At 50.5% G+C, this 27,758-nt stretch overlaps 6 protein-coding genes and 1 non-coding gene across 9 annotated transcripts; 4 read left to right on the forward strand and 3 right to left on the reverse strand.

Moving 5' to 3' along the window:
- The first annotated feature begins 6 nt into the window (after positions 1-6).
- LRRN4CL (LRRN4 C-terminal like) lies at positions 7-3,399 on the forward strand. Its single transcript, XM_007995358.3, is given in 3 exon segments — positions 7-736; positions 1,611-1,906; positions 1,908-3,399. Coding segments are annotated over 2 exon segments (717 nt in total). The 5' UTR covers positions 7-736; positions 1,611-1,615; the 3' UTR covers positions 2,334-3,399.
- A 4,385-nt stretch (positions 3,400-7,784) lies between these two features.
- Positions 7,785-10,373, forward strand: UBXN1 (UBX domain protein 1). 2 transcript variants are annotated; one of them, XM_007995376.3, is made up of 9 exons: positions 7,785-8,015; positions 8,137-8,190; positions 8,279-8,385; positions 8,470-8,539; positions 8,765-8,956; positions 9,051-9,102; positions 9,249-9,365; positions 9,874-10,066; positions 10,234-10,373. In XM_007995376.3, exons 1-9 carry the CDS (start codon positions 7,957-7,959, stop codon positions 10,281-10,283), a joined length of 894 nt encoding a protein of 297 aa, XP_007993567.1. In that variant the 5' UTR covers positions 7,785-7,956; the 3' UTR covers positions 10,284-10,373. The 2 variants fall into 2 exon arrangements, with proteins under 2 accessions (XP_007993567.1, XP_007993561.1); XM_007995370.3 differs by lacking the exon at positions 10,234-10,373 and having other exon boundaries at positions 7,791-8,015; positions 9,874-10,170.
- A 3,275-nt stretch (positions 10,374-13,648) lies between these two features.
- Positions 13,649-16,195, reverse strand: UQCC3 (ubiquinol-cytochrome c reductase complex assembly factor 3). The gene is made up of 2 exons (XM_007995423.3): positions 14,158-16,195; positions 13,649-14,070 (listed from the first exon to the last, which is right to left on the reverse strand). Exons 1-2 carry the CDS (start codon positions 14,275-14,277, stop codon positions 13,912-13,914), a joined length of 279 nt encoding a protein of 92 aa, XP_007993614.3. The 5' UTR covers positions 14,278-16,195; the 3' UTR covers positions 13,649-13,911.
- LBHD1 (LBH domain containing 1) lies at positions 15,998-18,177 on the forward strand. Its single transcript, XM_037999196.2, is given in 4 exon segments — positions 15,998-16,074; positions 16,076-16,146; positions 16,149-16,382; positions 17,882-18,177. Coding segments are annotated over 4 exon segments (678 nt in total).
- A 357-nt stretch (positions 18,178-18,534) lies between these two features.
- CSKMT (citrate synthase lysine methyltransferase) lies at positions 18,535-20,335 on the reverse strand. 2 transcript variants are annotated; one of them, XM_037999195.2, is made up of 3 exons: positions 20,274-20,335; positions 19,660-19,960; positions 18,535-19,210 (listed from the first exon to the last, which is right to left on the reverse strand). In XM_037999195.2, the coding sequence occupies exons 2-3, from the start codon at positions 19,724-19,726 to the stop codon at positions 18,555-18,557; spliced, it is 723 nt and encodes a 240-aa protein (XP_037855123.1). In that variant the 5' UTR covers positions 19,727-19,960; positions 20,274-20,335; the 3' UTR covers positions 18,535-18,554. The 2 variants fall into 2 exon arrangements, with proteins under 2 accessions (XP_037855123.1, XP_072871606.1); XM_073015505.1 differs by having other exon boundaries at positions 19,660-19,857; positions 20,274-20,294.
- On the reverse strand, positions 20,037-20,185 carry LOC119624611 (small nucleolar RNA SNORA57). The gene has a single exon (XR_005240767.1). It is a non-coding gene; the product is annotated as a small nucleolar RNA SNORA57 (small nucleolar RNA).
- Positions 20,336-20,361: 26 nt separating the features above from the next.
- C1H11orf98 (chromosome 1 C11orf98 homolog) lies at positions 20,362-22,840 on the forward strand. The gene is made up of 4 exons (XM_007995386.3): positions 20,362-20,475; positions 20,633-20,757; positions 22,324-22,421; positions 22,498-22,840. Exons 1-4 carry the CDS (start codon positions 20,437-20,439, stop codon positions 22,605-22,607), a joined length of 372 nt encoding a protein of 123 aa, XP_007993577.1. The 5' UTR covers positions 20,362-20,436; the 3' UTR covers positions 22,608-22,840.
- The last annotated feature ends 4,918 nt before the right edge of the window (positions 22,841-27,758 follow it).

Here is a 27,758-nt window from a genome sequence, read left to right on the forward strand (position 1 = left end):
GGGAAGGCCTCCAGACCCGGGCTATTTTAAGCACAGATGTTTCCATTCATAAGCCTAGGAAGTCCAAGGAGGGAGAAGCTATCCTGGCCCCTAGCAAGCTTCCTACTCCCTGCATGTGACTTTCATCTCCCCCAGGGGAGGGGGCTGGGGTAGGGCAGGTCTGGAGAGCTGGGAGACACCATTCTGGCCCCCTCTATACCCCTCCCTTCCTCCCTTTCTCTGTCCATTGGGAGGCAGAAGACAGGAAATGACTGCCATGGATGTGGTATGATTTTTACCAAAACAGCATTTTGCAGCTCAGGCCCGTGCTGTTTGCAGCTGTTTTCCTCTAATACTAGCCAGGTGGCCGCCTCCTATGTTCCCCTCCCCATCCCTTCGTATGACTTCAGCCTTCAGATTCTAAGCGCCTGGCTGCTTTCCACATTCCATTCCCCTCCAGAACCCAGGCATCCTGGGCTCCAGCTGAAACCATTGCATGTGGTTTTCCCGATCCCTGGCCCCGTGACTCAGTCCCTCTGAAGGGAGCAGCCCTCTTTTTTGGCAATCACCGGGGAGGTGGGGGGAGGAGGAGGGGAGCTAGGTGGTGACATCACAGTCAAAGGTTATAAAAGCTTCCAGCCAAACAGCATTGAAGTTGAAGATAGAACCTGACAGCACAGCCTGAGATCTTGGGGATCAGCTTAACACCCACAGACATCGGCTGGTGGATTCCCGCTGCATCAAGGCCTACCCACTGGTGAGGAGCTGCTATGGGCCAGAGAGGAGGAGGAGGAGGGCAGGCAGGGGCCAGGACTCCTTGGACAGGATTTGCACAGATAGCAGGTGGGGAGGGAGGATTCCAGCGTCCCTATTTTTTTCTCATTTGTTTAAAAAAAATGCGGCTGTGCTTACAATATTTCTCTCTACTGTTCTGTTTTCTCACTTCTGTCTCATTTCTGGGTTTTTGCCTGTGTCACTGACAGATACATGTTTTTGTTGAGTTGAGGTCTCACTCTGTCACCCAGGCTGGAGTGCTGTGGGGTGATCATGGTGCACAGCAGCCTTGAACTCCTGGGCTCAAGTGATCCTCCTGAGTAGCTGGGACCATGGGCATGTGGACTATATTTTTAATATTTTTAAATTTTTTAATACTTAATTTTTAAATACTTTTTTTTTGTAGAGATGGGGTCTGTGTTGCCCCAGCTGTTTTGGAATCCTGGCCTGAAGCAATCCTCTTGCCTTGACCTCCCCAAAGTGTTGGGATTATAGGCATTCCCAGCTTTGTTACTTGTTTGGCTTAGATCTTTTCTCTGGGTGGCAGCTAGTAAATATCCTACCGTTCTTCCCTAGGCTAAGTAAATCACTTCCTCCTCTCCCCCAGCGCTTTATTAACTGTTTCTAATACTTAAGACATGCTGGTCATGTATCTGTCTCCTGTCAGGCCATGTTTTCTTTTTTGTCTAAAACCAAGCACATAGCCTGGACTCAGAAGTTGGTTGACAAATAAGTGTGTCCGCCTCATTCCAACCTCTTTCCTCTTCTGGTCCCCAGTTGCATTTTCCTGTCCAGACAGAGGACATGGCAGGCTTTTGGGCTGAACAGGCTTTATCTAACCACCCCTTCCCTTCCAGTCTCCATGCTGGGCTCTCCCTGCCTTCTGTGGCTCCTGGCCGTGACCTTCTTGGTTCCCAGAGCTCAGCCCTTGGCCCCTCAAGACTTTGAAGAAGAGGAAGAAGATGAGACTGAGACGGCGTGGCCGCCTTTGCCGGCTGTCCCCTGCGACTACGACCACTGCCGACACCTGCAGGTGCCCTGTAAGGAGCTACAGAGGGCCGGGCCGGCGGCCTGCCTGTGCCCAGGACTCTCCAGCCCTGCCCAGCCGCCCGACCCGCCGCGCATGGGAGAAGTGAGCATTGTGGCCGAAGAGGGGCCGCGCAGTGGTCCACTGGTGTGCCCCCTTCTCCCCGGTCCTCCACTACTGGCTGCTGCTTTGGGACGGCAGCGAGGCTGCGCAGAAGGGGCCACCGCTGAACGCTACGGTCCGCAGAGCCGAACTGAAGGGGCTGAAGCCAGGGGGCGTTTATGTCGTTTGCGTGGTGGCCGCTAACGAGGCCGGGGCAAGCCGCGTGCCTGAGGCTGGAAGAGAGGGCCTCGAGGGGGCCGACATCCCTGCCTTCGGGCCTTGCAGCCGCTTTGCGGTGCCGCCCAACCCCCGCACTCTGGTCCACGCTGCCGTCGGGGTGGGCACGGCCCTGGCCCTGCTGAGCTGTGCCGCCCTGGTGTGGCACTTCTGCCTACGCGATCGCTGGGGCTGCCCGCGCCGAGCCGTCGCCCGAGCAGCAGGGGCGCTCTGAAAGGGGCCTGGGGGCATCTCGGGCACAGCCAGCCCCACCTGGGGCGCTCAGCCCGGCCCCTGGAAAGAGGGGAACCCGCTGCCTCCAGGGAGGGCTGGACGGCAAGCTGGGAGCCAGCCCCAGGCTCTAGAGCCACAGCAGAGTCATGGTTCTCTGGGCTGAGCGCTTGTTTAGGTCCGGGACTTGGCGTTTTGTTTCCTGGCTGAGGTCTGGGAAAGAATAGAAAGGGGCCCCCAATTTTTTTTTTTTTTTAACGGTCAGATAGTAAATAATGTAACCTTTGCGGTTTAAGAGGATAAAATGGAGAATATTATGTGGGTATTTATATGACCTTTGTAACCATTTAAAAAGGAAAAACCACCCGACATAGTAATGCGAACCTAGAGTAGCAGCTACTCCGGAAGCTGAAATGGGAGGATCTCTTGAGCCCAGGAGTTTGAGTCCAGTCCAGCCAGGGCAACACAGCCAGATGCCCTTGTGTTTTGTTTTGTTTTGTTTTTTGAGAAGAAGTCTCCCTCTGTCACACAGGGTGGAGTGCAATGACACAATATATGTTGGTTCACTGCAACCTCCACCTCCTAGGTTCAAGTGATTCTCCCGTCTCAGCATCCTAAGTAGTTGGGGTTACAGGTGCCCACGACCATGCCCAGCTAATTATTGTGTTTTTTTAGTAGAGATGAGTTTTCACCATGTTGGTCAGCCTGGTCTCAAACTCCTGACCTCAGGTACTCCACCCACCTTGGCCTCCCAAAGTGCTGGGATTACAGGCGTGAGCCACAGTGCCCAGGCAGATCCCCTTCTTTAAAGATGTAAAATCATTCTTAGTCCGTGGGCCTAACAAATCAGGTCATTGGCCCATTGCTTGTAGTTGATCCATATCATGCACCCTCAAAATAGCTCTGTCAATGAGTGTCTTCAGTGGGATTCTGAGAATAAATTTATATTCTTGCTAGGTAGAACAAAACACAAACGACAGTAATACCAAGGAATTTCTCATCCCTTTTTTCACTCCATTTGTATTTATTACATATCCACTGTAAAAACATTAAAGGATCTTTAAAAGAAAGTAATGTTTATTGTTTACGATTCTTTTCAAATACTGTCCACACACCCACTTTTCAGAATAGTATACATACTTCTGTCGCCCAGGCTGGAGTGCAGTGGCACGATCTTGGCTCACTGCAAGTTCTGCCTCCCAGGTTCAACCCATTCTCCTGCCTCAGTCTCCCAAGTAGCTGGGACTACAGGCACACACCACCATGCCCAGCTGATTTTTGTATTTTTTTTTTTTTTTTAGTAGAGTTAGGGTTTCACCATGTTGGCCAGGATGATCTGGATCTCTTGACCTCGTAATCTGCCCGCCTTAGCCTGCCAAAGTGTTGGAATTACAGGCCTGAGCCACCGCGCCTGGCCTTGAATTTTTTTTTAATTAAGTGAATGCAGGAGTCTGTTTTGTGTTACTACGCAGTATAATCCTCATCTGTGTGGATATTTATTTATTTTATTTATTTATTATTATTATTATTATTTTTTGAGACGGAGTCTCGCTCTGTCACCCAGGCTGGAGTGCAGTGGCTTATCTCAGCTCAATGCAAGCTATGCCTCCCAGGTTTACGCCATTCTCCTGCCTCAGCCTCCTGAGTAGCTGGAACTACAGGCGCCCGCCACCACGCCCGGCTAGTTTTTTGTATTTTTTTAGTAGAGACGGGGTTTCACCGTGTTAGCCAGGATGGTCTTGATCTCCTGACCTCGTGATCCACCCGCCTTGGCCTCCCAAAGTGCTGGGATTACAGGCATGAGCCACTGTGCCTGGCCTTCCTTAGTGTTCATTTATTTACAAATAATGAGAGGTCATATTATATCATTATTATTACTATTTATTTATTTCATTTTCTGAGATGGAGACTCTGTCTCAAAAAATAAATTAAATAGGCCTGTAATTCCAGCACTTGGGAAGGCCAAGACAGGGATGGCTTGAGCTCGCAAGCTTGAGACCAGCCTGGGCAACATGGCGGAACCCTACCTCTACTATAATAAAAATACAAAAGTTAGCCAGGCGTGGTACATGCTACTTGGGAGGCTGAGGTGAAAGGATGGCTTGAGCCTGGGAGAAGGAGGTTGCAGTGAACCAAGATTGTGCCACCACTCTCCAGCCCGGGCAATAAAGCCAGACCTTGTCTCAAAAAGAAAAACCACTTTTCCTTTTATTTTTTGAGACAGCCTGTCACTCTGTCGCCAGGCTAGAGTTCACTGGCACAATCTCGGTTCACTGCAAACTTGCCTCCCAGGTTCAAGTGATTCTCCTGCCTCAGCCTCCCAAGTAGCTGGGACTACAGGTGTGTGCCACTACGCCTGGCTAATTTTTTGTATTTTTAGTAGAGATGGGGTTTCACCATGTTAGCCAGGATGGTCTTGAACTCCTGACCTCATTATCTGCCCACCTCAGCCTCCCAAGGTGCTGGGATTACAGGCGTGAGCCACCATGCCCAGCCAAACAAAACCATCTTTCTGACACTTTTTTTTTTTTTTTTCTTGAGACAGAGTTTCACTCTTACTGCTCAGGCTGGAGTGTAATGGCATGATCTTGGGTCACTGCAACCTCCGCCTCCTCGGTTCAAGCAATTCTTCTGCCTCAGTCTCCTGAGTAGCTGGGATTACAGGCACCTGCAACTATGCCCAGCTAAGTTTTACATTTTTTTAAGCAGAGATGGGGTTTCACCATGTTGGTCAGGCTGGACTCGAATCCCTGACTTCAGGTAATCCACCTGACTTGGCCCCCCAAAGTGCTAGGATTACAGACATGAGCCACCATGCCTGACCTAGAGTCTGTTTTTTTGTGACTAAAAATAGTTTCTACATCATAGGGATTGTTGTGATGATTAAATATGGATTAATCATAAAAAAGTCTCTAGTAGGCCGGGCGCGGTGGCTCACGCCTGTAATCCCAGCACTTTGGGAGGCTGAGGCAGGTGGATCACCTGAGGTGAGGAGTTCAAGATTAGCCTGGCCAACATGATGAAACCCCTCTCTACTAAAAAATACAAAAATTAGCCAGGTATGGTGGTGGGTGCTTATAATCCCAGCTGCTCGGGAGGCAGAGGCATGAGAATTACTTGAGCTTGGGAGGCAAAGGTTTCAGTGAGCCAAGATCCCACCACTGCACTGTAGGCTGGGCGACAAAGTGAGACCATGTCTCACACACACACGTCTCTAGTGCATATATTACCAATATCAGTAACTGTTACTGTCATTATTACTCTACCTTCTAATAAACATTTGAAATGAGCTTCACTTTCAGGAATCTAACAGCCCAGGTAGTGGTGGAGCACAAAGTAATCAACAATGACTCACAGCAGCCAGGATAAATGCTTAATGGGTTAAATACTGTAGCTAGAAGGCAGAGAGCAGTGGTCAAAGCAGGCTTTTCTTAGAAGGCAAATCGTGAATCCTGAAAAACTCCTGGGAGTTAGTTTACTAAGTGGAGAGACAGGACATCCTAGGCATAGAGACTGGTTGGTGCCCAGGCCAAGAGGAGTGTGGTCTGGTTTGCAATATGCACAGCTTACCCTCAAGTGGTGGGCAATGAAACTGAACAACAACAACCAGCATTTACATACTCTGCCTTCCCAGGCACCAAGGTAGGTGCTATTGTGATCTCCACTTGAGAGGGGGCTCTAACCCCCTCCCCCCAAACAAAGCCGGGGTAGGGGCAGAAGGAAGTCAGACTACTAGCATTTAAATTGTCCTAGATGGCCGAGTATGGTAGCTCATGCCTTTAATCCTAGTACTTTGGGAGGGCGAGGCAGGTGGATCACTTGAGCTCAGGGGTTGGAGACCAGACTGGCCAATCTGGTGAAACCCTGTCTCTACAAAAAATAGAAAAATTAGGCTGGGTGAAGTGGCTCACACCTGTAATCCCAGCACTCTGGGAGGCCGAGGTGGTTGGATCATGAGGTCAGGAGTTCAAGACAAGTCTGGCAAAGATGGTGAAACCCCGTCTCTACTAAAACTACGAAAATTAGCCAGGCGCGGTGACAGGCACCTGTAATCCCAGCTACTCAGAGGCTGAGGCAAGAGAATCGCTTGAACTCAGGGTGAGCCGAGGTTGCAGTGAGCTGAGATTGTGCCCCTGCACTCCAGCCTGGGCTACACAGTGAGACTTTGTCTCCAAAAAAAAAAAAAAAAAAAAAAAAAAGAGAGAGAGAGAAAAGAAAAGAAAAATTAGCCAGGTGTGGTGGCATGTGCCTGTAGTCCCAGCTACTTGGGAGGCTGAGGTGGGAGGATCACTTGAGTCCAGGAGGCTGAGGTTGCAGTGAGCCAAGATTGCACCACTGCACTCCAGCCTGGGCGACAGAGCCAGATCCTGTCTCAAAAACAAAAACAGCTGGGCGTGGTGGCTCATGCTCGTAATCCCAGCACTTTGGGAGGCCGAGACAGGCAGATCACTTGAGGTCAGGAGTTGGAGAACAGCCTGACCAATATGGAGAAACCCCATCTCTACTAAAAATACAAAAATAGCCTCTTTGGCTCACGCCTGTAATCCCAGCACTTGGGGAGGCCGAGGCAGACGGATCACTTGAGGTCAGGAGTTCAAGACCAGCCTGTACAACATGGTGAAACCCGTCTCTACTGAAAATACAAAAATTAGCTGGGCATGGTAGCAGGCACCTGAAATCCCAGCTACTCAGGAGGCTGTGGCAGGAGAATCGCATGCACCCAGGAGGCGGAGGTTGCAGTGAGTCGAGATTGCTGCGCCTCTGCACTCCAGCCTGGGCGACAGAGCAAGACTCCCTCTCAAAAAAAAAAAAAAAAAAAAAAAAAATTAGCTGGGCGTGGTGGTGGGCGCCTGTTATTTCAGCTATCCGGGAGACTGAGACAGGAGAATTGCTTGAACCCGGGAGGCGGAGGCTGCAGTGAGCCGAGATCGCGCCATTGCCCTACTGCACTCCAGCCTGGGCAACAAGAGTGAAACTCCATCTCAAAAAAAAAAAAAAAAGATTAAGTTGTCCTAGATGGTGGAAGTGTCACGGAGTTTTAAGCAGGGAGGTGAGGACAGGATTAGATCATTGTGTTTTGCAAAGATCCCTTTGGCAGTCAGGCAGAGGATGGCTCAATTCCCCAGAGAGAATGAGCGGCCCAAAGAGCAAGTACATTTCTTCGGCTCCTGGCAAACATTGCCAAAGAACTTCCCAAAGCGTTGCGCTAAGGGACCATATTCCTTCTAATTTCTAAGGAGGGTGAGGCAGGATGAAGCTCCGGGAACTGGCTTCATTCCGCCCACGGGTTTCAGAGCCGCACCAGCTTTCTTCCCCACAGCAGCCCGGAGCCTTGGCTTGGTGGGTTGCCTCCCCGTTCCCGCCCACATAAAGTCCTGGCAGCAGTGCCAGAAGTTTTCTGGTTCTCAGCGGCACCCGTCGACGTCCGCCCCCACGTGACCCAAACAGATCCGGTACTTCCGCTTCCCCTCGGCTTTCTTCTCGTTGGTGTCCCTGGCTGCTATAGAGCCGGGTGAGAGAGCGAGCGCCCGTCCGCGGGCGTCGAGGGCGGGTTGCCTCGCGCTGACCCTTCCCGCCCTCCTTCTCGTCACACACCAGGTGCCCGCGGAAGCGGCGGTGTCGGCGCCATGGCGGAGCTGACGGCTCTTGAGAGTCTCATCGAGATGGGCTTCCCCAGGGGACGCGCGTAAGGGAGTTCCCCAACCCCTGCCTGCGGGGGTGGGGGGCCGCGGACCTGTCCCGGCCTTTGCGCCAGCCTGACGGTCACCATGGCTCGTGGGCGCTATTCTTGGTGTTTCTGCCCCCAGGGAGAAGGCTCTGGCCCTCACAGGGAACCAGGGCATCGAGGCTGCGATGGACTGGTGAGCGCTCGTCCTGGGTGGCGGAGAACTGGGGGCTAGCGGAAGGGGCAGCCTCAGAGCTAACTTCCCCGCCGACTTTCCCTGCCAGGCTGATGGAGCACGAAGACGACCCCGATGTAGACGAGCCTCTAGAGACCCCCCTTGGACATATCCTGGGACGGGAGCCCACTTCCTCAGAGCAAGGCGGCCTTGAAGGTCCTGACTGAGGGACACCGTGTGATTATCAGGAGGGTCCGAGGAGAATCTGAAGGGATAATAATACCAATTGTTTGTTTGTAGGATCTGGTTCTGCTGCCGGAGAAGGCAAACCCATTTTGAGTGAAGAGGAAAGACAGGAACAGACTAAGAGGTACAGTAAGAACAGTCTCACATCTCTGAGGGTCGTCTTCCACCTCGCCCCGGTACACATCTGGTCAAAGAACCTTGACCTTTCCACATTTCCTCTTTCTTGGCATTTTCTTTTCCTTTTCTTTAATCTACTTTGGGATATATGTCGCCCAATTTTGTTTATGGTAAACTTTGCACCTTCTCACTCTGTCCATTTCTCTTGAGCTGTTTTCTCTTGGCAACACAGGATGTTGGAGCTGGTGGCCCAGAAGCAGCGGGAGCGTGAAGAGAGAGAGGAACGGGAGGCATTGGAACGCGAACGGCAGCGCAGGAGACAAGGGCAAGAGTTGTCAGCGGCACGACAGCGGCTACAGGAAGATGAGATGCGCCGGGCTGCAGAGGAGAGGCGGAGGGAAAAGGCCGAGGAGTTAGCAGCCAGGTCTAGGCAATCGAGATGATGGATAGCAGATGAGAAAGAAATCAAGATTTGCTTTGTTGATGTCTGACCTAATTTCCTCTTGTCTACATTCCAGACAAAGAGTTAGAGAAAAGATCGAGAGGGACAAAGCAGAGAGAGCCAAGAAGGTAGGTGATTGAGAAGACGCCACGGGTAATGGAGTGGGCAGGTTAGTAAATCTTTTCCAGCTTCAGAGGGAAATCTTGGGCTTACATGATGTGTTTCACCTGAGGGTGGGTGAGTACCTGATTGAGTGTTTTGCTTTGCCCTTTAGTATGGTGGCAGTGTGGGCTCTCAGCCACCCCCACCGGCACCAGAGCCAGGTCCTGTTCCCTCTTCTCCCAGCCAGGAGCCTCCCACCAAGCGGGAGTATGACCAGTGTCGCATACAGGTACTGATTCTGATTCCTATCTTCCTCCTGGGACCCCTTTATTGCCTGTTAAGGTGCCCGTTTCAGAGCTTTTTTCAGTTAATGTGCCGTTTGCCAAATCTCTCCCTTCTTTGTAAATGACTTTTGAAATCCTATCTACTCTTGGGAAAGGTATCAAATTTCACCTGCCCCAGTCATATTTAAACCCATACCTCCCTCTTACTCAGCAGTTACCCTTTTACTTGTTCATGTTTTTATTTGATTTATTATGCAGCTGTCTGGTGATGTGGTATTTATCCAGATTCTTTTATATAATCTTATCCTTGTCTTTCTTAGGTTGTGAGGGAGCTGGGAGTCTCTCATCCACACTTAGTAAAGCAGAGCCTAAGTGGCTGTTCATTTGGTGCTTTAAATAGTAGTTGTGCTGGTTCAATCTAAGAAGGAGGGGCCAGCTTTAGCTCTTTGCCTTACTTGGGCACCTCATTGAGTTTTGATGCCCACAATACTGAGTATCTCCCTTGCCCTTTAGGTCAGGCTGCCAGATGGGACCTCACTGACCCAGACGTTCCGGGCCCGGGAACAGCTGGCAGCCGTGAGGCTCTATGTGGAGCTCCACCGTGGGGAGGAACCAGGAGGCGGCCAGGACCCTGTGCAATTGCTCAGTGGCTTCCCCAGACGGGCCTTCTCAGAAGCTGACATGGAGCGGCCTCTGCAGGAGCTGGGTATGGCTGCAAGACTAGAAACCAGGACTTGGGGGAGTAGGGAGGCATGCTTGGGAAAAGGAGGGATGCAAAGAGAAAGGGTTTTGTGAACATGGTACAAGGCCAGGAATTTTGGGAGCAAAAACTAAGTATCCTTGTGGTTCAAGCCTGTTTTCTTCCATCTTCAGGACTCGTGCCTTCTGCTGTTCTCATTGTGGCCAAGAAATGTCCCAGCTGAGGGCCTTTGTCCCGTCGTCCCTCTGTGACCCCTTCATCTTTGATAAAGCACTGACATCTCCTTCCTAATAAATAGACCCTGAGTTCTGTACATGCCTGACTCCTTCCTGAATGGCTGGGAGGGAAAAAACCAAGGCAGAGGAGGCTAAAAGGGAACGCATTTGTAGCAGACCCTCTTCCTCATCTTTAGTTTCCAACAAAGACACTTGTTTCTAATCTCTGGGTCTGATGAACTGCTGGGGAAGTTGAGGAGGAGAGGTGCTAAAAGGAGTGGAGAGTACACTGGATGGCACCTTTTACTCCTATGGTAAGACGGAACATAAAAGCCCAACTGCTGCTGCTTTTTTATTTATTTATTTATTGAGAACACAAGAGTGCCTTTTTGTTTTTTTTTTTTGAGACAGAATCTTGCTCTGTTGGCCAGGCTGGAGTCAGTGGCGCCATCTCGGCTCACTGCAAGCTCCGCCTCCCAGGTTCACGCCATTCTCCTGCCTCAGCCTCCCGAGTAGCTGGGGGACTACAGGCGCCCGCCACCTCGCCCGGCTAGTTTTTTGTATTTTTAGTAGAGACGGCGTTTCACCATGTTAGCCAGGATGGTCTCGATCTCCTGACATTGTGATCCGCCCGTCTCGGCCTCCCAAAGTGCTGGGATTACAGGCTTGAGCCACCGCGCCCGGCCAGATAAACAGTTTCTTTACTCATCCTCCTCCTCTTCATCTTCCTCTTCCACCTTTTTCCAGGCAACTTTAGCAGGACCCTTTGCACCATCAAACTTTCCTTTCGACTTACAGTCAGCAGCATCCTTCTTACACTTTTCCTTCAGCTTTGCTACCTTAGTGATGTCATTTATTTCACATCTCACCCAGAAAACCTAGCTTCTTAATAGAATAGGGATAATAGTGCCTGTTTCTTGGGATTGTCATGAGGGTTACATAATGCTGGTGTAAGATGCTTTAGCATAGTGCCTAGTACCTAATAAATCCCCAGTAAGCATTAGCTACTAAAAGGATAATTTTACTTACTTATTTGAGGTGGAGTCTCACTCTAGCTCCCAGGCTGTAGTGCAGTGTTGTGATCTCGGCTTACTGTAACCAACGTCTGCCGGATTCAAGCGATTCTGCCTCAGCCTCTTTAGTAGCTGGGTTTGCAGGTGTGCGCCACCACACCTGGCTAATTTTTTGTATTTTTAGTAGAGATGGGGTTTCACCATGTTGGCCAGGCTGATCTCAAACTCGTGACCTCAAGATCTGCCTGTCTCGGCCTCCCAAAATCCTGGGCTGAAAGGGTAATTTTTTTGTTTTTTGAGACAACGTCTTGCTCTGTCACCCAGGCTGAAGTGCAGTGGCATGATCTCGGCCCACAGTAACCTCTGCCTCCTGAGTTCAAGCGATTCTGCTGCCTCAGCCTCCCGAGTAGCTTGGGACTACAGGCATGCGCCACCATGCCTGGCTAATTTTTGTATTTTTAGTAGATACAGGGTCTCACATGTTGGCGCTTCTCTCTGCTTTTTAAAACCAAGAAGCACTGATGAGCTTCTCTATGATAGCCCCTCCGGCTGCTGATCACCCCACCCTGGTGTCCTGTCAAACTGCTCCTGACTCCTCCTCTCCTTCCTGGGCTAGGAGAGAGGACACAGTTACTCTGTAAAGATCTGAGAAGAGCACCAATGCTCATATCTGGGTTTATACCCCAGTGTTAGAAAGATTTATTTGGGGCCAGGCACAGTGGGTCATACTTGTAATCCCAGCACTTTGGGAGGTTGAGGCGGGTAGATCACCTGAGGTCAGGAGTTCGAGACCAGCGTGGCCAACACGGCAAAACCCTGTCTCTACTAAAAATACAAAGATTATCCTGGCGTAGTGGCGCACCCCTGTAGTCCCAGCTACTTGGGAGGCTGAGGCAGGAGAATCGCTTGAACCTGGGAGGCGGAGGTTGCAGTGTGTTGAGATAGCTCCATTGCACTCCAGCCTGGGCAACAACAGAGAAACTCTGTCTCAAAAGAAAAAGAAAAAGAAAGAAAAGCTTTATTTGGTGTTCTGACTTTAATAACAGCAGCCTTTTTTTCAATTGCAATCTTGCTTGGGAACCAGAGGATAGACAAAAGAAGAGCAACTTGGTTGGCTAGGCTGTGGGGCTTTGACCCCACTTATTTCATCCTCTCAGTGGCAACTCCAATAAATCCTGACCGGATTCAGAGATTGGAGACCACTTTACATTTCTAAATTAATTTTTTACGCTAATCCTCATAGTTATGACCTTTCAGAGAACAAGACTGAGGTTTGTAACATGCTGGAGTTGAACTAAGATCTGTGACTCAAAGCACACTCCTTTTACTTCTAGTAAGTCAGCCTCCTAAGCTTGTTTAACCAGAGGTTAAATAACGGGCACAGAAAGCACTGCGGCATATGTTAAGTGCTAGATGCCCCTCCAATCTCACTCCAAGGACAGGAGTCCTGAGTGTCCTCTGTAGGCATCTATTACTTCAAGATTTTCCAGGATAGTTCAGATTTCAGGAATGTCCCACAGTTATCCCGGGAAGTACACTCCAACCTGACACCACATGACCTGTTTTGAAAATGTGGTTGGCCGGGTGCAGTGGCTCAGGCCTGTAATCCCAGCACTTTGGGAGGCCAAGGTGGGTGAATCACCTGAGGTCAGGAGTTCGAGACCAGCCTGGCCACATGGTGAAACCCGCCTCTACTAAAACTACAAATATCAGCCAGGCGTGGTCGCGGACGCTTGTAATCCCAGCTGCCTGGAAGGCTAAGTAAGGAGAACAGCCTGAACCCAGCTACCTGGAAAGCTAAGTAAGGAGAACAGCTTGAGGTGGAGGTTGCAGTGAGCCAAGATTGCGCCACTGCACTCCTGCCTGGGCAACAAGAGCAAGGCTCCATCTCAAAAAAAAGAAATAGAAACTGTGGCCGCAGCAGGGCGAGGTGGTTCACGCCTGTAATCCCAGCACTTTGGTAGTTCGAGGCGGGCGGATCACCTGGGTCTGGAGTTCGAGACCAGGCTGGCCAACATGGTCAAACCCTGTCTCTAGTAAAAACACAAAAATTAGCTGGGCGTGGTGGTGCGCGCCTGTGATCCCGGCTACTCGGGAAGCTGAGGCAGGAGAATCGCTTGAACCCGGGAGGCAGAGGTTGCAGTGGGCCGAGATCGTGCCACCACACTCCAGCCTGAGTGGCAGAAAGCGACTCCGTCTCAAAAAAAAAAAAAAAAAAAAAAAAAAAAAAGAGAATGTGGTCGAGATACCTATTGGGATCAGCTTCTTCTGGTGGGATGGGACAGGTAGCAGGTGCAGGCCATGCCCCCAGCACCGACCACGGGTCTCTAAGCATTGGTAGGTGTCGACGGCAGGGCTCATTCTGGGTGGAGGAACATGATTTATTGATTCTTTCAGTTAACCACATCCGACTCGCGTCTCGGCCCTGGCCCGCCTTGCGGACTTTAAAGCAATCAGTCCAGGGTTTGGGGGGAACGTGCTCACCCGACGGCAGCTCACAGGACCCTGGAGAGTCCTGGGCATGGCATCTCGGCCGGACTCTCCGCTGGGCCCACGGAGAAAGCCTGCATCGGATTCCTGCGCCCGAGCCAAGGTCCCAGCGCCCACAGGGTCAAGTCCGGTCTCACGGTGACCTCCCGCCGGCGCCGCCTTCGCTAACCATCCAGTTCTTCCTCCAGGCCACGTTCTCCTGTGTGGTCGCTGCCTCCTGCAGAGTGGCCACCAATAGCTGCTGGGTCTTGGCCATCTCCTCCCTGCTCCGCGGGTCCTGCAGTGGCATCTCCTGAGGGCAGGAAGGGGAGTTCGCAGGAGCTCCAGTCCGGGACTCTCCACCCGCCCACCCATCCTCGGGATTACCAGTTGCTTCTACCTTTAGCATTTCCTGCTTCCGCTGCTCTCCGGGGGTCACGATAGCAAGGAGCGCGAAGCCCACGCCAGCCCCTGCGCCCAGCACTGCGACTGTGATCAGCGTTTTCCGCAAGAACTCCATGGCCGCCTGCTCAACCAGCAGGGCGCCCACCGGAGTTCACCGCAGCCGCGAGCTGTACCCGCGCGGTCTCACTGCCCCTTCGCGCAGGCTAGAGCGCCCTATAGCAGAAACCATAGATAAACGGCCGGCTAGAGAGGACCCGCTCAAGGAAACGTTTAGAATCCGGAGCACCGGGATCTCAGGTTTAGCTGAGGGGGTTGAGGGTGTTCAAGAAGTGCTGGCGCCAAGCGCTGAGCGTGGGCACCCTGTGTCCTGAGTTCTGGGGTGGGATTGCTAGGGGGAGAGTGCGTGTCTTCATGGTTGCCGTGGGTTTTATGATTGCCCATTTTTCTGTCTTCCGTCGTTTCCCGATCAGTAGAGACCCGAGCTGTGCTCTGTGGTTTCCTGCAGTCACCCGCGCGTTTTCAACACAGCGAATGGAGGTCATCCACACACATACATATCCCTCTCCATCCCCTCAACTCTGGAACAAACACTGAAAGTCAAGTGTACTGGTTGGAGAAATGGGTAATAGTAACTTTAACATTTATTTTACAAACAACCTGTTCCTTTTCTCGTTATGGTACACACTTGGTATTGTCTAGGGCTTTTTTGGTTTTGTTGTTAGTGTGTGGGCATGGTTTTGTTTGTTTTTGGAGACAAGGTCTCGCTCTGTCGCCCAGGGTTGGAGTGCAGTGGCGATCATGGTTCACTGAAGCCTCGACTTCCAGAGCCCAAGGGATGCTCCTGCCTCAACTTCCCGAATAGCTGGGATTACAGGCGTGCACCACCACGCCTGGCTGGTATTGCTTTTTGTTTTGCTTTGTTTTCTTTTTTTTCTTTTCTTTTCTTTTTTTTTTTTTTTTTTTTTTTTTTTTGAGACAGAGTCTCACTCTGTCACCCAGGCTGGAGTACAGGGGCAGGATCTTGGCTCACTGCAAGCTCCGCCTCCCGGTTTCACGGCATTCTTGCCTCAGCCTCCCGAGTAGCTGGGACTACAGGCGCCCGCCACCACGGTCGGCTAATTTTTGGTAATGTTAGTAGAGACGGGGTCTCACCATGTTGGTCAGGCTGGTCTCGAGCTCCTGACCTCGTGATCCGCCTACCTCGGCCTCCCAAAGTGCTGGGATTACAGGCGTGAGCCACCATGCCTGGCTGTTTTGCTTTGTTTTCAACCACTAAAAGGCTGGATTCGTTTAACATACTGAATTCTGCTTTACAGAAGAAAACACCTTTTAACTGTGTGACTGATTACAGGCAAGTTCTTGTGCCCGGGTTTCTGCATCAGAAAATGAGCTTATAACAGTACTTGTCTCACAGTTTTAGGAGAATTAAATAAGTTATATGTAAAGCAATTAAAACAGCTCCTGACAAAGAGTAAACACCATATAAATATTCATTAAATAACATACAAACATGCCAGGTTGGGAAAATCAGTAAGCAAAGGAGTCAGGAAATTCCAAGTTGGTTATCACGACTCTTGGCCCACAGGGCTTTAATCCAGGTGCCCTTGTCTCCTACCCTTGCTGCCATCCCAGTGTCTCCAGGGAGTAAGTAGAAATAAAGATCCGATCTCACCTCTTGAGCATTTTCCCCTCCCCTGAAAGCCCATAATCACTTAGCACAGTCAGAGCTTAAAGCGCCAGGCTCCAAAGAAGATTAAAGGAACAGTTTGTGGGGTGCACTGGGCAGGAATACCCTCCTCTGAGTTCAATCATCTTGCACTCTAAGAATCACCACCATGGCCCTTGTGCCAGGGAGAAGCAAGGAGGATGGGCTTTGGACTACAAATAGCCCAGGCTCCTCCCAGCATCCAGAGTCCCAGGCTGCCCAACCCTCTCTGGGACAGAGGAAAAACTGGCAAGGTTGAAGGTCACTGGCATATTCAGGTTATACTTCCCCACCCTGTGTCTGGCAGCCGGCTTACCCTCCAATTTGGCCCAACCTCCTTGCTGTCCCTATTCAGGATTTCTCTCAAAAGTCCCATCTGCTGTCTATTGTGGTGGAAGCCTCTGAGGTGAATGAAGAGAGTGGGGATCTCCATTCGCCTCATGAGGAGCTGCTGCTGCTCACTGGTGAGGAAGAGGATGCTGAGGCCTTCCTCCAAGACCCAAGTGAAGAGCCAGGTGAGGCAGGTGGCTCATTCAGGGGGCCACTGTGATCTGAATGTTCTGGGCAGAGCCAAGATGGAAGTCAGTTATGGCCCCTGCATTCTGCAGTGCCAGGCACACTGCAGGTGCTCAATAAATGTGAAGATGTGGGAGAGAAAAGTCAAGGCAGTTGGCGAAGTTGAATTGTAGAGAGCAGTTCTGGTATCAGAATGGGTGCCATCCTTTAATCTTTACTTTCTTTCTTTTTTTTTTTTTGAGACAGAGTCTCCTTCTGTCGCCCAGGCTGGAGTGCAGTAGCGCCCCCTTGGTTCACTGCAAGCTCTGCCTCCCGGGTTCACACCATTCTCCTGCCTCAGCCTGCTGAGTAGCTGGGACCACAGGCACCTGCCACCTCGCCCGGCTAATTTTTTGTATTTTTAGTAGAGACGGGGTTTCACGGTGTTAGCCACGATGGTCTTGATCTCCTGACCTCGTGATCCACCCACATCCGTCTCCCAAAGTGCTGGGATTACAGGCGTGAGCCACCGCGCCCAGCCTTAATCTGTACTTTCAAAATATTTACATTGCTACGGGAAAAGATAAAATTACCCCAAGACCGGCCGGGCAATTTTTTTTTGTATTTTTACAAATTTTTTGTATTTTTAGTAGAGACAGGGTTTTACTGTGTTAGCCAGGATCGTCTCGATCTCCTCACCTTGTGATCCGCCCGCCTCAGCCTCCCAAAGTGCGGGATTACAGGCATGAGTCACCGTGCCCGGCCACGTCTGTGTACTGTTAAATAAGCTACTTTTTTTTTTTTTTTTAAGACAGAGTCATGCTCTGTCGCCTAGATTGCAGTGCAGTGGCGGGATCTCAGCTCACTGCAACCTCCGCCTCCCAGGTCCAAGGAATTCTCCTGCCTCAGCCTCCCAAGTAGCCACGCCTGGATTTTTTTTTTTTTTTTTTTTTTTGTATTTTAGTAGAAACAGGGTTTCACCGTATTGCCCAGGCTGGTCTCAAACTCCTGAGCTCAGGAAATCTGCCTGCCTCAGCCTCCCAAGAAGCTACATTTTTTTTGAGCATTTACTATGTGCCAGGTACTATGCTAAACACTTTTACTTCATGATTTTCAGAAAAACCCAATGAAGGTACTTCCCCTTTATAAATGAGAAAATTGAGGCTGCAAGGTTAGACTCTTAGTGATAAAAATGCTCTATATTTTCATAAGCAAAGAATACCACATTAATTTTTAGCAGCTTATCACGGCCCATTGCAGCTTCAACCTCCCAGGGCTCAAGCAGTCCTCCCAGCTCAGCCTCCTGAGTAGTTGGAACTACATGCCTGTGCCACTATCCCTGACTAATTTGTTTTTGTAGAGTTAGGGGTGTCACTTGATTGCCAGGGCTCAAACTCTTGGGACTCAAGCAATCTGCCCACTTTGGCCTCCCAAAGTGCCGTGATTATAGGAATGAGCCAGTTTTGTAATTTGATAATATATCAGTAATATTTTTCTCCCTTCTCCTCCTCCATCCCAGGCTGGGCTTGCAGCCCACAGAACACTTAACACTGGACTTAGCTGGGGGCAGACCAGGATGATGAAGATGCTTGTTGGATTCTTGAGGACACAAAGTGTCTGGAAGCCACCAACCACTGTCCCTTCTGGGACTCAGCAACAGGTTCCTGTGTTTGTTGAAGGGGCTTTGTGGAATATTCTTGTCTCCTGCCTCCTAATAGCTTTGAGGGTAAGCATTGTTCCCTCCCTCTCAAACATCTCATCCAGGTTTATGAAGCTCCTTATACCCATCCTCTCACAATCTCCTTTTACAGGTGAGAAAAATGAGGCTTACAGTTTAGGCCACTAGATTATACAAGTCAGTCGGCGCCGGGGTTTGGATTCAGTTCCTGTCTGCTGCTTTTAGGAGCTCCAGTTAGTTGAAACTGGGGAAAGACCCACTTGTACCTTCTCTTTTCAGCATTCATCTTGTGCTAAATATTGCACACATCATTGTATGCAATCTCTGTAACCCCAGATTATTCCCACTCTGCAGATGAGTAAACTGAGGAACAGAAACATTCAGCAACATGGCACCCAGCTAGTAAATATGGAAGCCAGGACTCACTTTGCAGCCAGATAGCTTGCAAAGACAATAGTTCTTCAGCCCTCTCCTTGCCCACAGAAATACTAGGGTTAGGACTACTAAAATGTCTTTAATGACAGCCTTGAATCAAGTAAGCAAAGTAGGTGATGCCCCTGAAAGGGCCTAGCTCCTGCACAGTCACAGCCCAGCCATGCGACCCTTGTTCCAGGCAGGGCAGTCGCACATCAGGATCCTCATCCGAGAATTGAATTAGGGTCCCCTGAGGGTTTAGAACCCGCAAGCATTCTGATAGCAGCTGGTAAGCCCTAGGCAGACCTCCCCTGGCAACAGCATCCCAGGTGCCCTTGTCCAGCAGTAGTTGGAAAGAGCCTGAGGAAGCCACAGACCCCAGGTTCTGGGCATCGGCATGCATGAAGTGGAGGCTGGAGGCAGGGTGCCCAGGGCATAGAGGTGTTCGGCCTTGGCCACCCTCCAGGAGGCTGTTCATGTAGGCCACAGCCACAGGAGAAAAGTCCACCCCTAACACATCCACTGGGTGTGGAGATTTGGTGTAGAGGCCTGTACATAGGCTGGAGGTCCCACAGCCCACATCCAGCACCCGCAGAGGACTGGCAGCCCGTGCCTCCTGCAGCAACGGTAGTAGGAGCTCCTGGACTTCCTCGTATCCAAAGAACCAGTCGAAGGTGGGGACAGTGCCCAAACGGGGCTGGGCATGCAGCCGATCCCAGAGACAGCGGTCCGCCAGGCAGCTACCAGCCAGTGAGTCTGTGGGCACGGTTGGAGGGTGTCACTCGGTCTATCTCACCACTGCAAAAACGGCGCATATACACACTGGGGTCTTTTTTTTTTTTTAAGACAGGGTCTCACTCTGTGACCCAGGGTGGAGTGCAGTGGCACAATCATGGCTCACTGAAGCCTCCCCTTCCTGGGCTCAGGTGATCCTCCCACGTCAGTCTCCTGAGTAGCTAGTACTACAGGCGCCATCATGCCCAGTTAATTTTTTGTAGACGGGGGTCTCGCTATGTTGTCCTAGGCTGGTCTCGAACTCCTCGGCCAAGCGATCTGCCCACCTCAGACTGGCAAAGTGTTCGGATATCAGCCGTGAGCCACCGCGCACAGGCCACTGCAGGGTCTGAGAGCCACAATTTCAGGGACTACACTCCTGAGTCACGAAGAACCCACCCTGCCCTCCCTACTCTGTCCCACCTCCCTACCCGGAAAGGGGCGGCACGTCCCCATCATCAGGCTCGGCAAGTGGAGCATTCGACGCAGCGCAGCCATCTGGAGTTTCGTTAAGTTCGACCAGAGAACCTTGTGTGAAGCGTCCACCCTACTCCATCCAGAGGTCGGAAGTCCAGGGGAAGATCTGCAAATTCCGCGTAGCGAAAGGCAGCATACAGCTTCCCCAAACTCTGCAGTTTCGGGAAAAAGAACGCGGACACAGACTGACTATGATAGGAACGGCCTTTATTGGCTGCAGCGGGAAGTGGAAGAGGGGATACAGCGTCCGCAGACCTGAAATCAAATGAGAACATGTGAGCAACCCCATGGAGGAGCCAGCTGGATCTCGGTTGTCCCGGTCCGAGATTCCCGGTGTCCCGGCGCTTGAGGATAGAACCAGCGGATGGGAAGCCGCCGGCACCGAAGACATGACGCCGAGGGGGCCAGAGCCCTTTCCCTCTTCCTCCGCACATTACGGGGAGCGGTACCACAAGCCCGATCCCCGCCAAGAAAAGGAGGATCCTGAGGCCTCGCCCAGAGCCTTCCGCCCGACACCCCCGCCACTCCCGGCAGCCCAATCCGGCTACTACAAAGAAACCTCACTTACTCGCTCACCTCCCTCCAAAAGGTCTTGCGCACTGCGGAGCTCCTTTATATAGCCCAAGGACCCGCCCCCGAATTGCGATTGGCCCGCGGAAGGCCGGGGCGGAGCCACGCGGATCCCGCGCTGAGCGGAAGTACGGACCGTGAAGTGGTGTGGCTTCGCAGCTATGGGAGCTCCCGGGGGAAAGATCAACCGGCCCCGAACGGTGACTCTGTGGGGGCCGCGACTTTGTTTCCTGAAGTGTCCCCGAGCCCGTTTATCTCGCACAAGATGGGATCAATGGGTGGCCGGGGTTGCCTCGTGAAGCGGCCCGGGGTCGCGGTGAGTCCACTCCATCTGATTCGCATCTTTCTCCCCAGTAGGAGCTGAAGAAGAAGCTGTTCAAACGCCGGCGAGTGCTGAATCGGGAGCGGCGTCTGAGGCACCGGGTGGTCGGGGCTGTGATAGACCAAGGGCTGATCACGCGGCACCACCTCAAAAAGCGGGCGTGAGTACTAGACCCTCTTCCTGTTGGTCGTCCCCACCGAGTCTTCCCTCCTCCCTGCAGAGCTCCGGAGCAGCTTCACCTCTCAGCTCACCTCCTTGTGCACTGACGCTTATGCGGGGAATGTCTGTGTGTTAGTTCCTAAGCTCTGCTAGCCTCTCACAATACCTGTAGCAGACAACCTTTCTTTGGGTTTTGGATTCTGTTAAGAATCTCAGGAAAGCCGGGGGCGGTGACTCACGCCTATAATCCCAGCACTTTGGGAGGCTGACGCGGGCGGATCACCAGAGATCAGGAGACCAGCCTGATCAACATGGTGAAACCCCATCTCTGCTAGAAATACAAAAATTAGCCGTGCATGGTGGCCGGCACCTGTAGTCCCAGCTACACGGGAGGCTGAGGCAGGAGAATTGCTTGAACCTGGGAGGCGGAGGTTGCAGTGAGCTGAGATCGCGCTACTGCACTCCAGCCTGGGCGACAGAGCGAGACTATGTCTCAAAAAAAAAAAAAAAAAAAAAAGAATCTCAGGAAATCTGTTGACTCTCCAAGTAATATTGTACATTCACGTAGATTTTTATAAGTAAACTTATTTTTACATACAGAAAAGTGCACATATAGGCGTGTAAAACTCGGTTTTACACAAAGGTACTATGAGTTCCCAAAGGTACTCATAGGATTTCACTTGTAAGTTTCAAGGCCTCCTGTGTTTTGAGGAAGAGTTCCCATCCCATTAATTACTTTCTATGTCCTTTGTTTTTTAATTTTTTTTTTCTTTTTTAAGACGGAGTTTCCCTCTGTTGCCCAGGCTGGAGTGAAGTGGCGTGATCTTGGCTCACTGCAACCTCCGCCTCCCGGGTTCAAGCAATTCTCCTGCCCCAGCCTCCGGAGTAGCTGGGGTTACAGGCGCTCGCCACTGCACCCGGCTGATTTTTGGTTTTTGGTTTTTTTTTTTTGAGATGGAGTCTCTCTCTGTCGCCCAGGCTGGAGTGCAGTGGCGCGATCTCCTCTCACTGCAAGCTCCACCTCCCAGGTTCACGCTATTCTCCCACCTCAGCCTCCTGAGTAGCTGGGACTGCAGGCACCCGCCACCACGCCTGGCTAATTTTTTGTATTTTTAGTAGAGACGGGGTTTCATCGTGTTAGCCAGGATGGTCTTGATCTCCTGACCTCCTGATCCACCCGCCTCGGCCTCCCGACCTCGTGATCCACCCGCCTCGGCCTCCCAAAGTGCTGGGATTACAGACGTGAGCCACCGTGCCTGGCCTAATTTTTGTATTTTTAATAGAGACAGGGTTTCACCATGTTGGCCAGGCTGGTCTTGAACTCCTGATCTCAGGTGATCCGCCCACCTCAGCCTCCCAAACTATTAGGATTACAGGCATGAGCCACTGCCCCTGATCCTTTTTTTAGTTTCTTGTCCTTTTATTAGCTTCTTTAATGTAAATATTTAGGGTTTCTATTACTATTTGTATTATATTTATTTAATACTTTTTCTATAGCCAGAACCATTTGTGTGACCTCGGATGGTTCAGGTTAACCTAGCTATCTTTATTTCCACTTACCCATCAGGTCCAGTGCACGTGCCAACATTACTCTGTCAGGGAAGAAGCGCAGAAAACTCCTCCAGCAGATTCGGCTTGCCCAGAAAGAGAAGGCAGCCATGGAAGGTGAGGCTGGGACAGAGGTGGGTGAGGGGAATCCTGGATTTATTTAGGTTAATACTTCCTTCTTCCCTTTACTCAGTGGAAGCCCCTTCAAAGCCAGCCAGGACTAGTGAACCACAGCTCAAAAGGCAAAAGAAGACAAAAGCTCCCCAGGATGTAGAAATGAAGGACCTTGAAGATGAGAGCTAAACCTCTTCCACTAGAAGATTCTCAACTGGAGCCAGCCTTCAGACTCAGGGGTTGTTTTAGAGGACGTCGACAAAAGCAGTGCCCCTTTTCACTCTCCAGATTTCCTCCTACCTAATGGCCTACTGACCTCCCCTACAGGGATGTCTTTGGGAGGGAAGAAGGTACAGAAGAAAGATTGGAGAAGGGCCTCTCTAGCAGGCAACTCCATTTGTAATAAAGCCCTAGCACTCTGAGATGTGTGTGATTAAATGTAGGAATGGGGATGGGTCATGAAAAGGTTGCTGAGTATGGAAACAAGACAGTGAGGAAGCAGTACCTACAGAGCTTCCTTGAGCAAATGCAGCAAGATGCCAGCTTCTGCCCTCCAAGAGTGGTGGTGCCTGACCGGGCGCAGTGGCTCACGCCTATAATTTCAGCACTTTAGGAGGCCAAGGCCAGCGGATCACCTGAGGTCAGGAGTTCGAGACCAGCCTGGCTAACCCTGTTTCTATTAAAAATACAAAAAATTAGCCAGGCGTGGTGGTGCACGCCTGTAATCCCAGCTACTTGGGAGGCTGAGGCAGGAGAATCGCTTGAACCCAGGAGGCGGAGGTTGCCTACAGGAGTATTGCTTGAGGCCAGGAACCCAAGGCTGTTGTGTGCTATGATCTCATCTGTCTCCTTAGCAAGTGATACTCTAACTTTCCATTTGTGACAAAGATACAGATTATTTGAGAAGCTGAAGTTACAGTAAGCCACCATTGTGCCACTGCACTCCAGCCTGGGCAACAGAGTGAGCCATTGTCTTGAACAATATAGATAGATAATTGTAGGGATGATAGAGGTAAAGTTCCTGATACCAGTTCTGCCACTGCCTGTGTGTGACTAAGGTAGGCAAGAAAGCTTACCCCTTCTGTCTTGCTTCTTTTGCTGCATTATGTTTTCATTTTAATGATATATATATATAAAAATTTTTTTTTTTTTTTTTTTTGAGACAGAGTCTCATACTATAGCCCGGGCTGGAGTACCATGGCATAATCTCGGCTCACTGCAACCTCCGCCTCCCGGGTTCAAGCGATTCTCCTGCCTTAGCCTCTCTAGTTACTGGGATTACAAGCGCCCACCACCAGGCCTGGCTTATTTTTTGTATTTTCTAGTAGAGATGGGGTTTCACTATGTTGGCCAGTCTGATCTTGAACTCCTGACCCTGTGATCTTCCCACCTCGGCCCCCCAAAGTGCTGGGATTACAGGCGTGAACCACTGCACATGGCCTTTGTTTTTTATATGTATGTTTTATATGTATGTATGTATTTATATGTACTTTATTTTTTTGTAAGAGTCAGGGTCTGGGCCGGGCGCGGTGGCTCACGCCTGTAATCCCAGCACTTTGGGAGGCTGAGGCGGGTGGATCATGAGGTCAGGAGATCGAGACCATCCTGGCTAACACGGTGAAACCCCGTCTCTACTAAAAATACAAAAAAATTAGCCGGGCGTGGTGGCGGGCACCTGTAGTCCCAGCTACTCAGGAGGCTGAGGCAGGAGAATGGTTTTGAACCTGGGAGGCGGAGCTTGCAGTGAGCTGAGATTGTGCCACCGCACTCCAGCCTGGGCGACAGAGTGAGACTCTGTCTCAGAAAAAAAAAAAAGAAAAAGAAGAAAGAGTCAGGGTCTGTTGCCCAGGCTGGAGTGCAGTGGTGTAGTCTCAAATCACTGCAGCCTTGATCTCCTGGGCTCAAACAATCCTTACACCTCAGCCTCCTGAGTAGCTGGGACTACAGGTGCACACCACTACCCCTGACTAATTTTTTTTTTCTTTTTTTTTTGAGACGAAGTCTCGCTCTGTTACCCAGGCTGGAGTGTAGTGGCGCCATCTTGACTCACTGCAAGCTCCGCCGCCTCCCGGGTTCACACCATTCTCCTGCCTCAGCCTCCCGAGTAGCTGGGACTACAGGCGCCCGCCACCACACCCGGCTAATTTTTTGTATTTTTAGTAGAGATGGGGTTTCACCGGGTTAGCCACGATGGTCTCGATCTCCTGACCTCATGATCAGCCCATGTTGGCCTCCCAAAGTGCTGGGACTACAGGCGTGAGCCACCGTGCCCGGCCACCCCTGAATGATTTTTTTAAATTTTTTGTAGAGACGGAGTTTTTACCCAGGCTGGTCTCAAAGCCCTGGACTCAAGCAATCCACCCACCTTAGCTCCCAAAGTGCTGGGATTACAAGTGGAATTTTAAAAAAATCTCTAGTAAAGAGAAAAGATTAGTAAAATCAGCCCCCATATATGCCCTCTACTTAGATTTACCGGTTATTAACATTATGCTGCACTTGTATATCTACATTTTTCTTGTCCTTATTGAATTAAATCCTTTGAAAGTCAAATATAGACGACATGAAACCTTATTCCTAAGGATATCTTATGTAGCCGAAATATAATCACAGCTAAGACATTTAACATTGATTAAACACCTAATATGGTTTGTTTTTTTTTTTTTTTTTTTTTTTTGATATGGAGTCTCACTGTCGCCAGGCTGGAGTGCAGAGGTGCGATCTTGGCTCACTGTAACCTCCGCCTCCCAGGTTCAAGCGATTTTCCTGCCTTAGCCTCCCGAGTAGACAGGGTTTCACCATGTTGGCCAGAATAGTCTTGAACTCTGACCTCAGGTGATCCGCCCGCCTCAGCCTTCCAAAGTGCTGGGATTATAGGCATGAGCACCCAGCCTTTTTTTTTTTTTTTTTTTCTGAGACAGAGTTTCACTCTGTCACTCAGGCTGGAGTGCAATGGCACAGTCTCAGCTCACTGCAACCTCTGCCTCCTGGATTCAACCTCAGCCTCCCGAGTAGCTGGGACTATAGGTATGTGCCACCACATCTGGCTAATTTTTGTATTTTTAGTAGAGATGGGGTTTCACCATGTTGGCCAGGTCTCAAACTCCTGCACTTAGGTCCTCTACCCACGTTGGCCTCCCAAAGTGCTGGATTATAGATGTGAGTCACTGCACCGGCCATTTTTCTGTATTTTCAATAGAGGTGGAGTTTTACCATATTGGCCAGGCTGGTCTTGAACTCCTGACCTCAAATAATCTGCTCACCTCGGCTTCCCAAAGTGATGGGATTACAGGCATGAGCCACCGAGCCTGGCCCGCCCAATGGTTTAGTAGCCATGATGGTCTTACCTGAATTAGTTATTACTGTGTTACAAAATGATGATTTTCCAATACTGTCATTCATTCATTCATATTATTCCTATGACATTCTGAAAAGAAAAGCCCAGGCCATGCATGGTGGCTCATTCCTGTAATCCCAGCACTATGGGCGGCTGAGGCCAGGGGATCACCTGAAGTCAGGAGTTCAAGACCAGCCTGTCCAACATGATGAAACCCCGTCTCTACTGAAAATACAAAAAATTAGCCAGGTGTGGTGGCGTGCACCTGTAGTCCCAGTTACTCGGGAGGCTGAGGCAGAAGAATCACTTGAACCCGGGAAGGGGGGAGGTTGCAGTGAGCCGATATGATGCCACTGCACTCCAGCCTGGGTGACAGAGCAAGACTTTTCACAACAAAGAAGAAGAGCCCTGCCCCTTTTTTATTATCACTGTGAATTTACAGATTTTTTCCAATGTTAAAATATATTACAGTTTTTCATGCTGAAATTATGACAAGTTTGGCAAATGATAGCTTCTTCAAGTTGGTCCCTAAGTCGTTGTGACACAACCACAGTGTTTGAGCACTTCATTGCTTTCTGGTGCAATCATATATTCCAGACTCACTTACTACTTTCCCTGCCTAAGAACTTGGAGTCAGCAATTTCACTAGTAAAACAGTATTATGTCCAGTTGTTTTTCCTTGTGCAATATTTCACTTAATGTCCAGTGGTTTTTGTTTGTTTTATTTGCCTGCCTGCCTTCCTTCCTTCCTTCCTTCCTTCTTTCCTTCCTTCCTTCCTTCCTTTCTTTTTCTCTCTTTCTTTCTTTCTTGAGATAGAGTCTCGCTCTGTTGCCCAGGCTGTAGCGATTCTCCTGCCTCAGGCTCCCAAGTAGCTGGGATTACTAGGATTACAGGTGCATGCCACCATACCCGGTTGATTTCTGTGTTTTTAGTAGAGACGGGGTTTCACCGTGTTGGCCAGGCTGGCCTCGAACTCCTGACCTCAGGTAATCCACCCGCCTCAGCCTCCCAAAGTGCTGGTATTACAGGTGTGAGCCACCATGACCAGCCTTGTTTGTTTTCTTGAGATGTGGTTTCTCTCTGTCACCCAGGCTGGAGTGCAATGGCACAATCACTGCTTATTGCAGCCTGGACCTCCTGGGCTCAGGCAATCTCCCACCTCAGCCTCCCAGGTAGCTGGGACTACAGGCACATGCCAGCATGGCCAGCAAAGTTATTTATTTATCTATTTTGAGACAGAGTGTTGCTCTGTCACCCAGGCTGGAGTGCAGTGGCACGATCTCGGCTTACTACAACCTCTGCCTCCCAGGTTCGAGCAATTTTCCTGCCTCAGCCTCCCGAGTAGGAGGATTACAGGCATGTGCCACCACGCCTGGCTTTTTTTTTTTTTTTTTTTTTTTTTGAGACGGAGTCTCGTTCTGTCGCCCAGGCTAGAGTGCAGTGGCACGATCTCCACTCACTGCAAGCTCTGCCTCCTGGGTTCACGCCATTCTCCTGCCTCAGCCTCCCATGTAGCTGGGACGACAGGCGCCTGCCACTGCGCCCGGCTAATTTTTTTTGTATTATTAGTAGAAACGGGGTTTCACCGTGTTAGCCAGGATAGTCTCGATCTCCTGACCTCATGATCCACCCCTCTCAGCCTCCCAAAGTGCTGGGATTACAGGCTTGAGCCACCGTGCCCAGCTGCTAATTTTTTTTATATTTAGTAGAGACAGGGTTTCACTATGTTGGCCAGGATGGTCTCAAACTCCTGACTTCGTGATTTGCCTGCCTTGGCCTCCCAAAGTGCTGGGATTACAGGTGTGAGCCACTATGCCCAGCCCAATTTTTGTACTTTTAATAGAGATGGGGTTTCTCCATGTTGGTCAGGCTGGTCTCGAACTCCTCACCTCAGGTGATCCGCCCGCCTTGGCCTCCCAAAGTGGTGGGATTACAGGCATGAGCCACCGCGCCCGGCCCAATTTATAATTTCTATTCTTTTTTTTTTTTTGAGCTGGAGTTTTGC

This window comes from Chlorocebus sabaeus, chromosome 1 (assembly GCF_047675955.1).
Source record: "Chlorocebus sabaeus isolate Y175 chromosome 1, mChlSab1.0.hap1, whole genome shotgun sequence".
Lineage (NCBI taxonomy): Eukaryota > Metazoa > Chordata > Mammalia > Primates > Cercopithecidae > Chlorocebus > Chlorocebus sabaeus.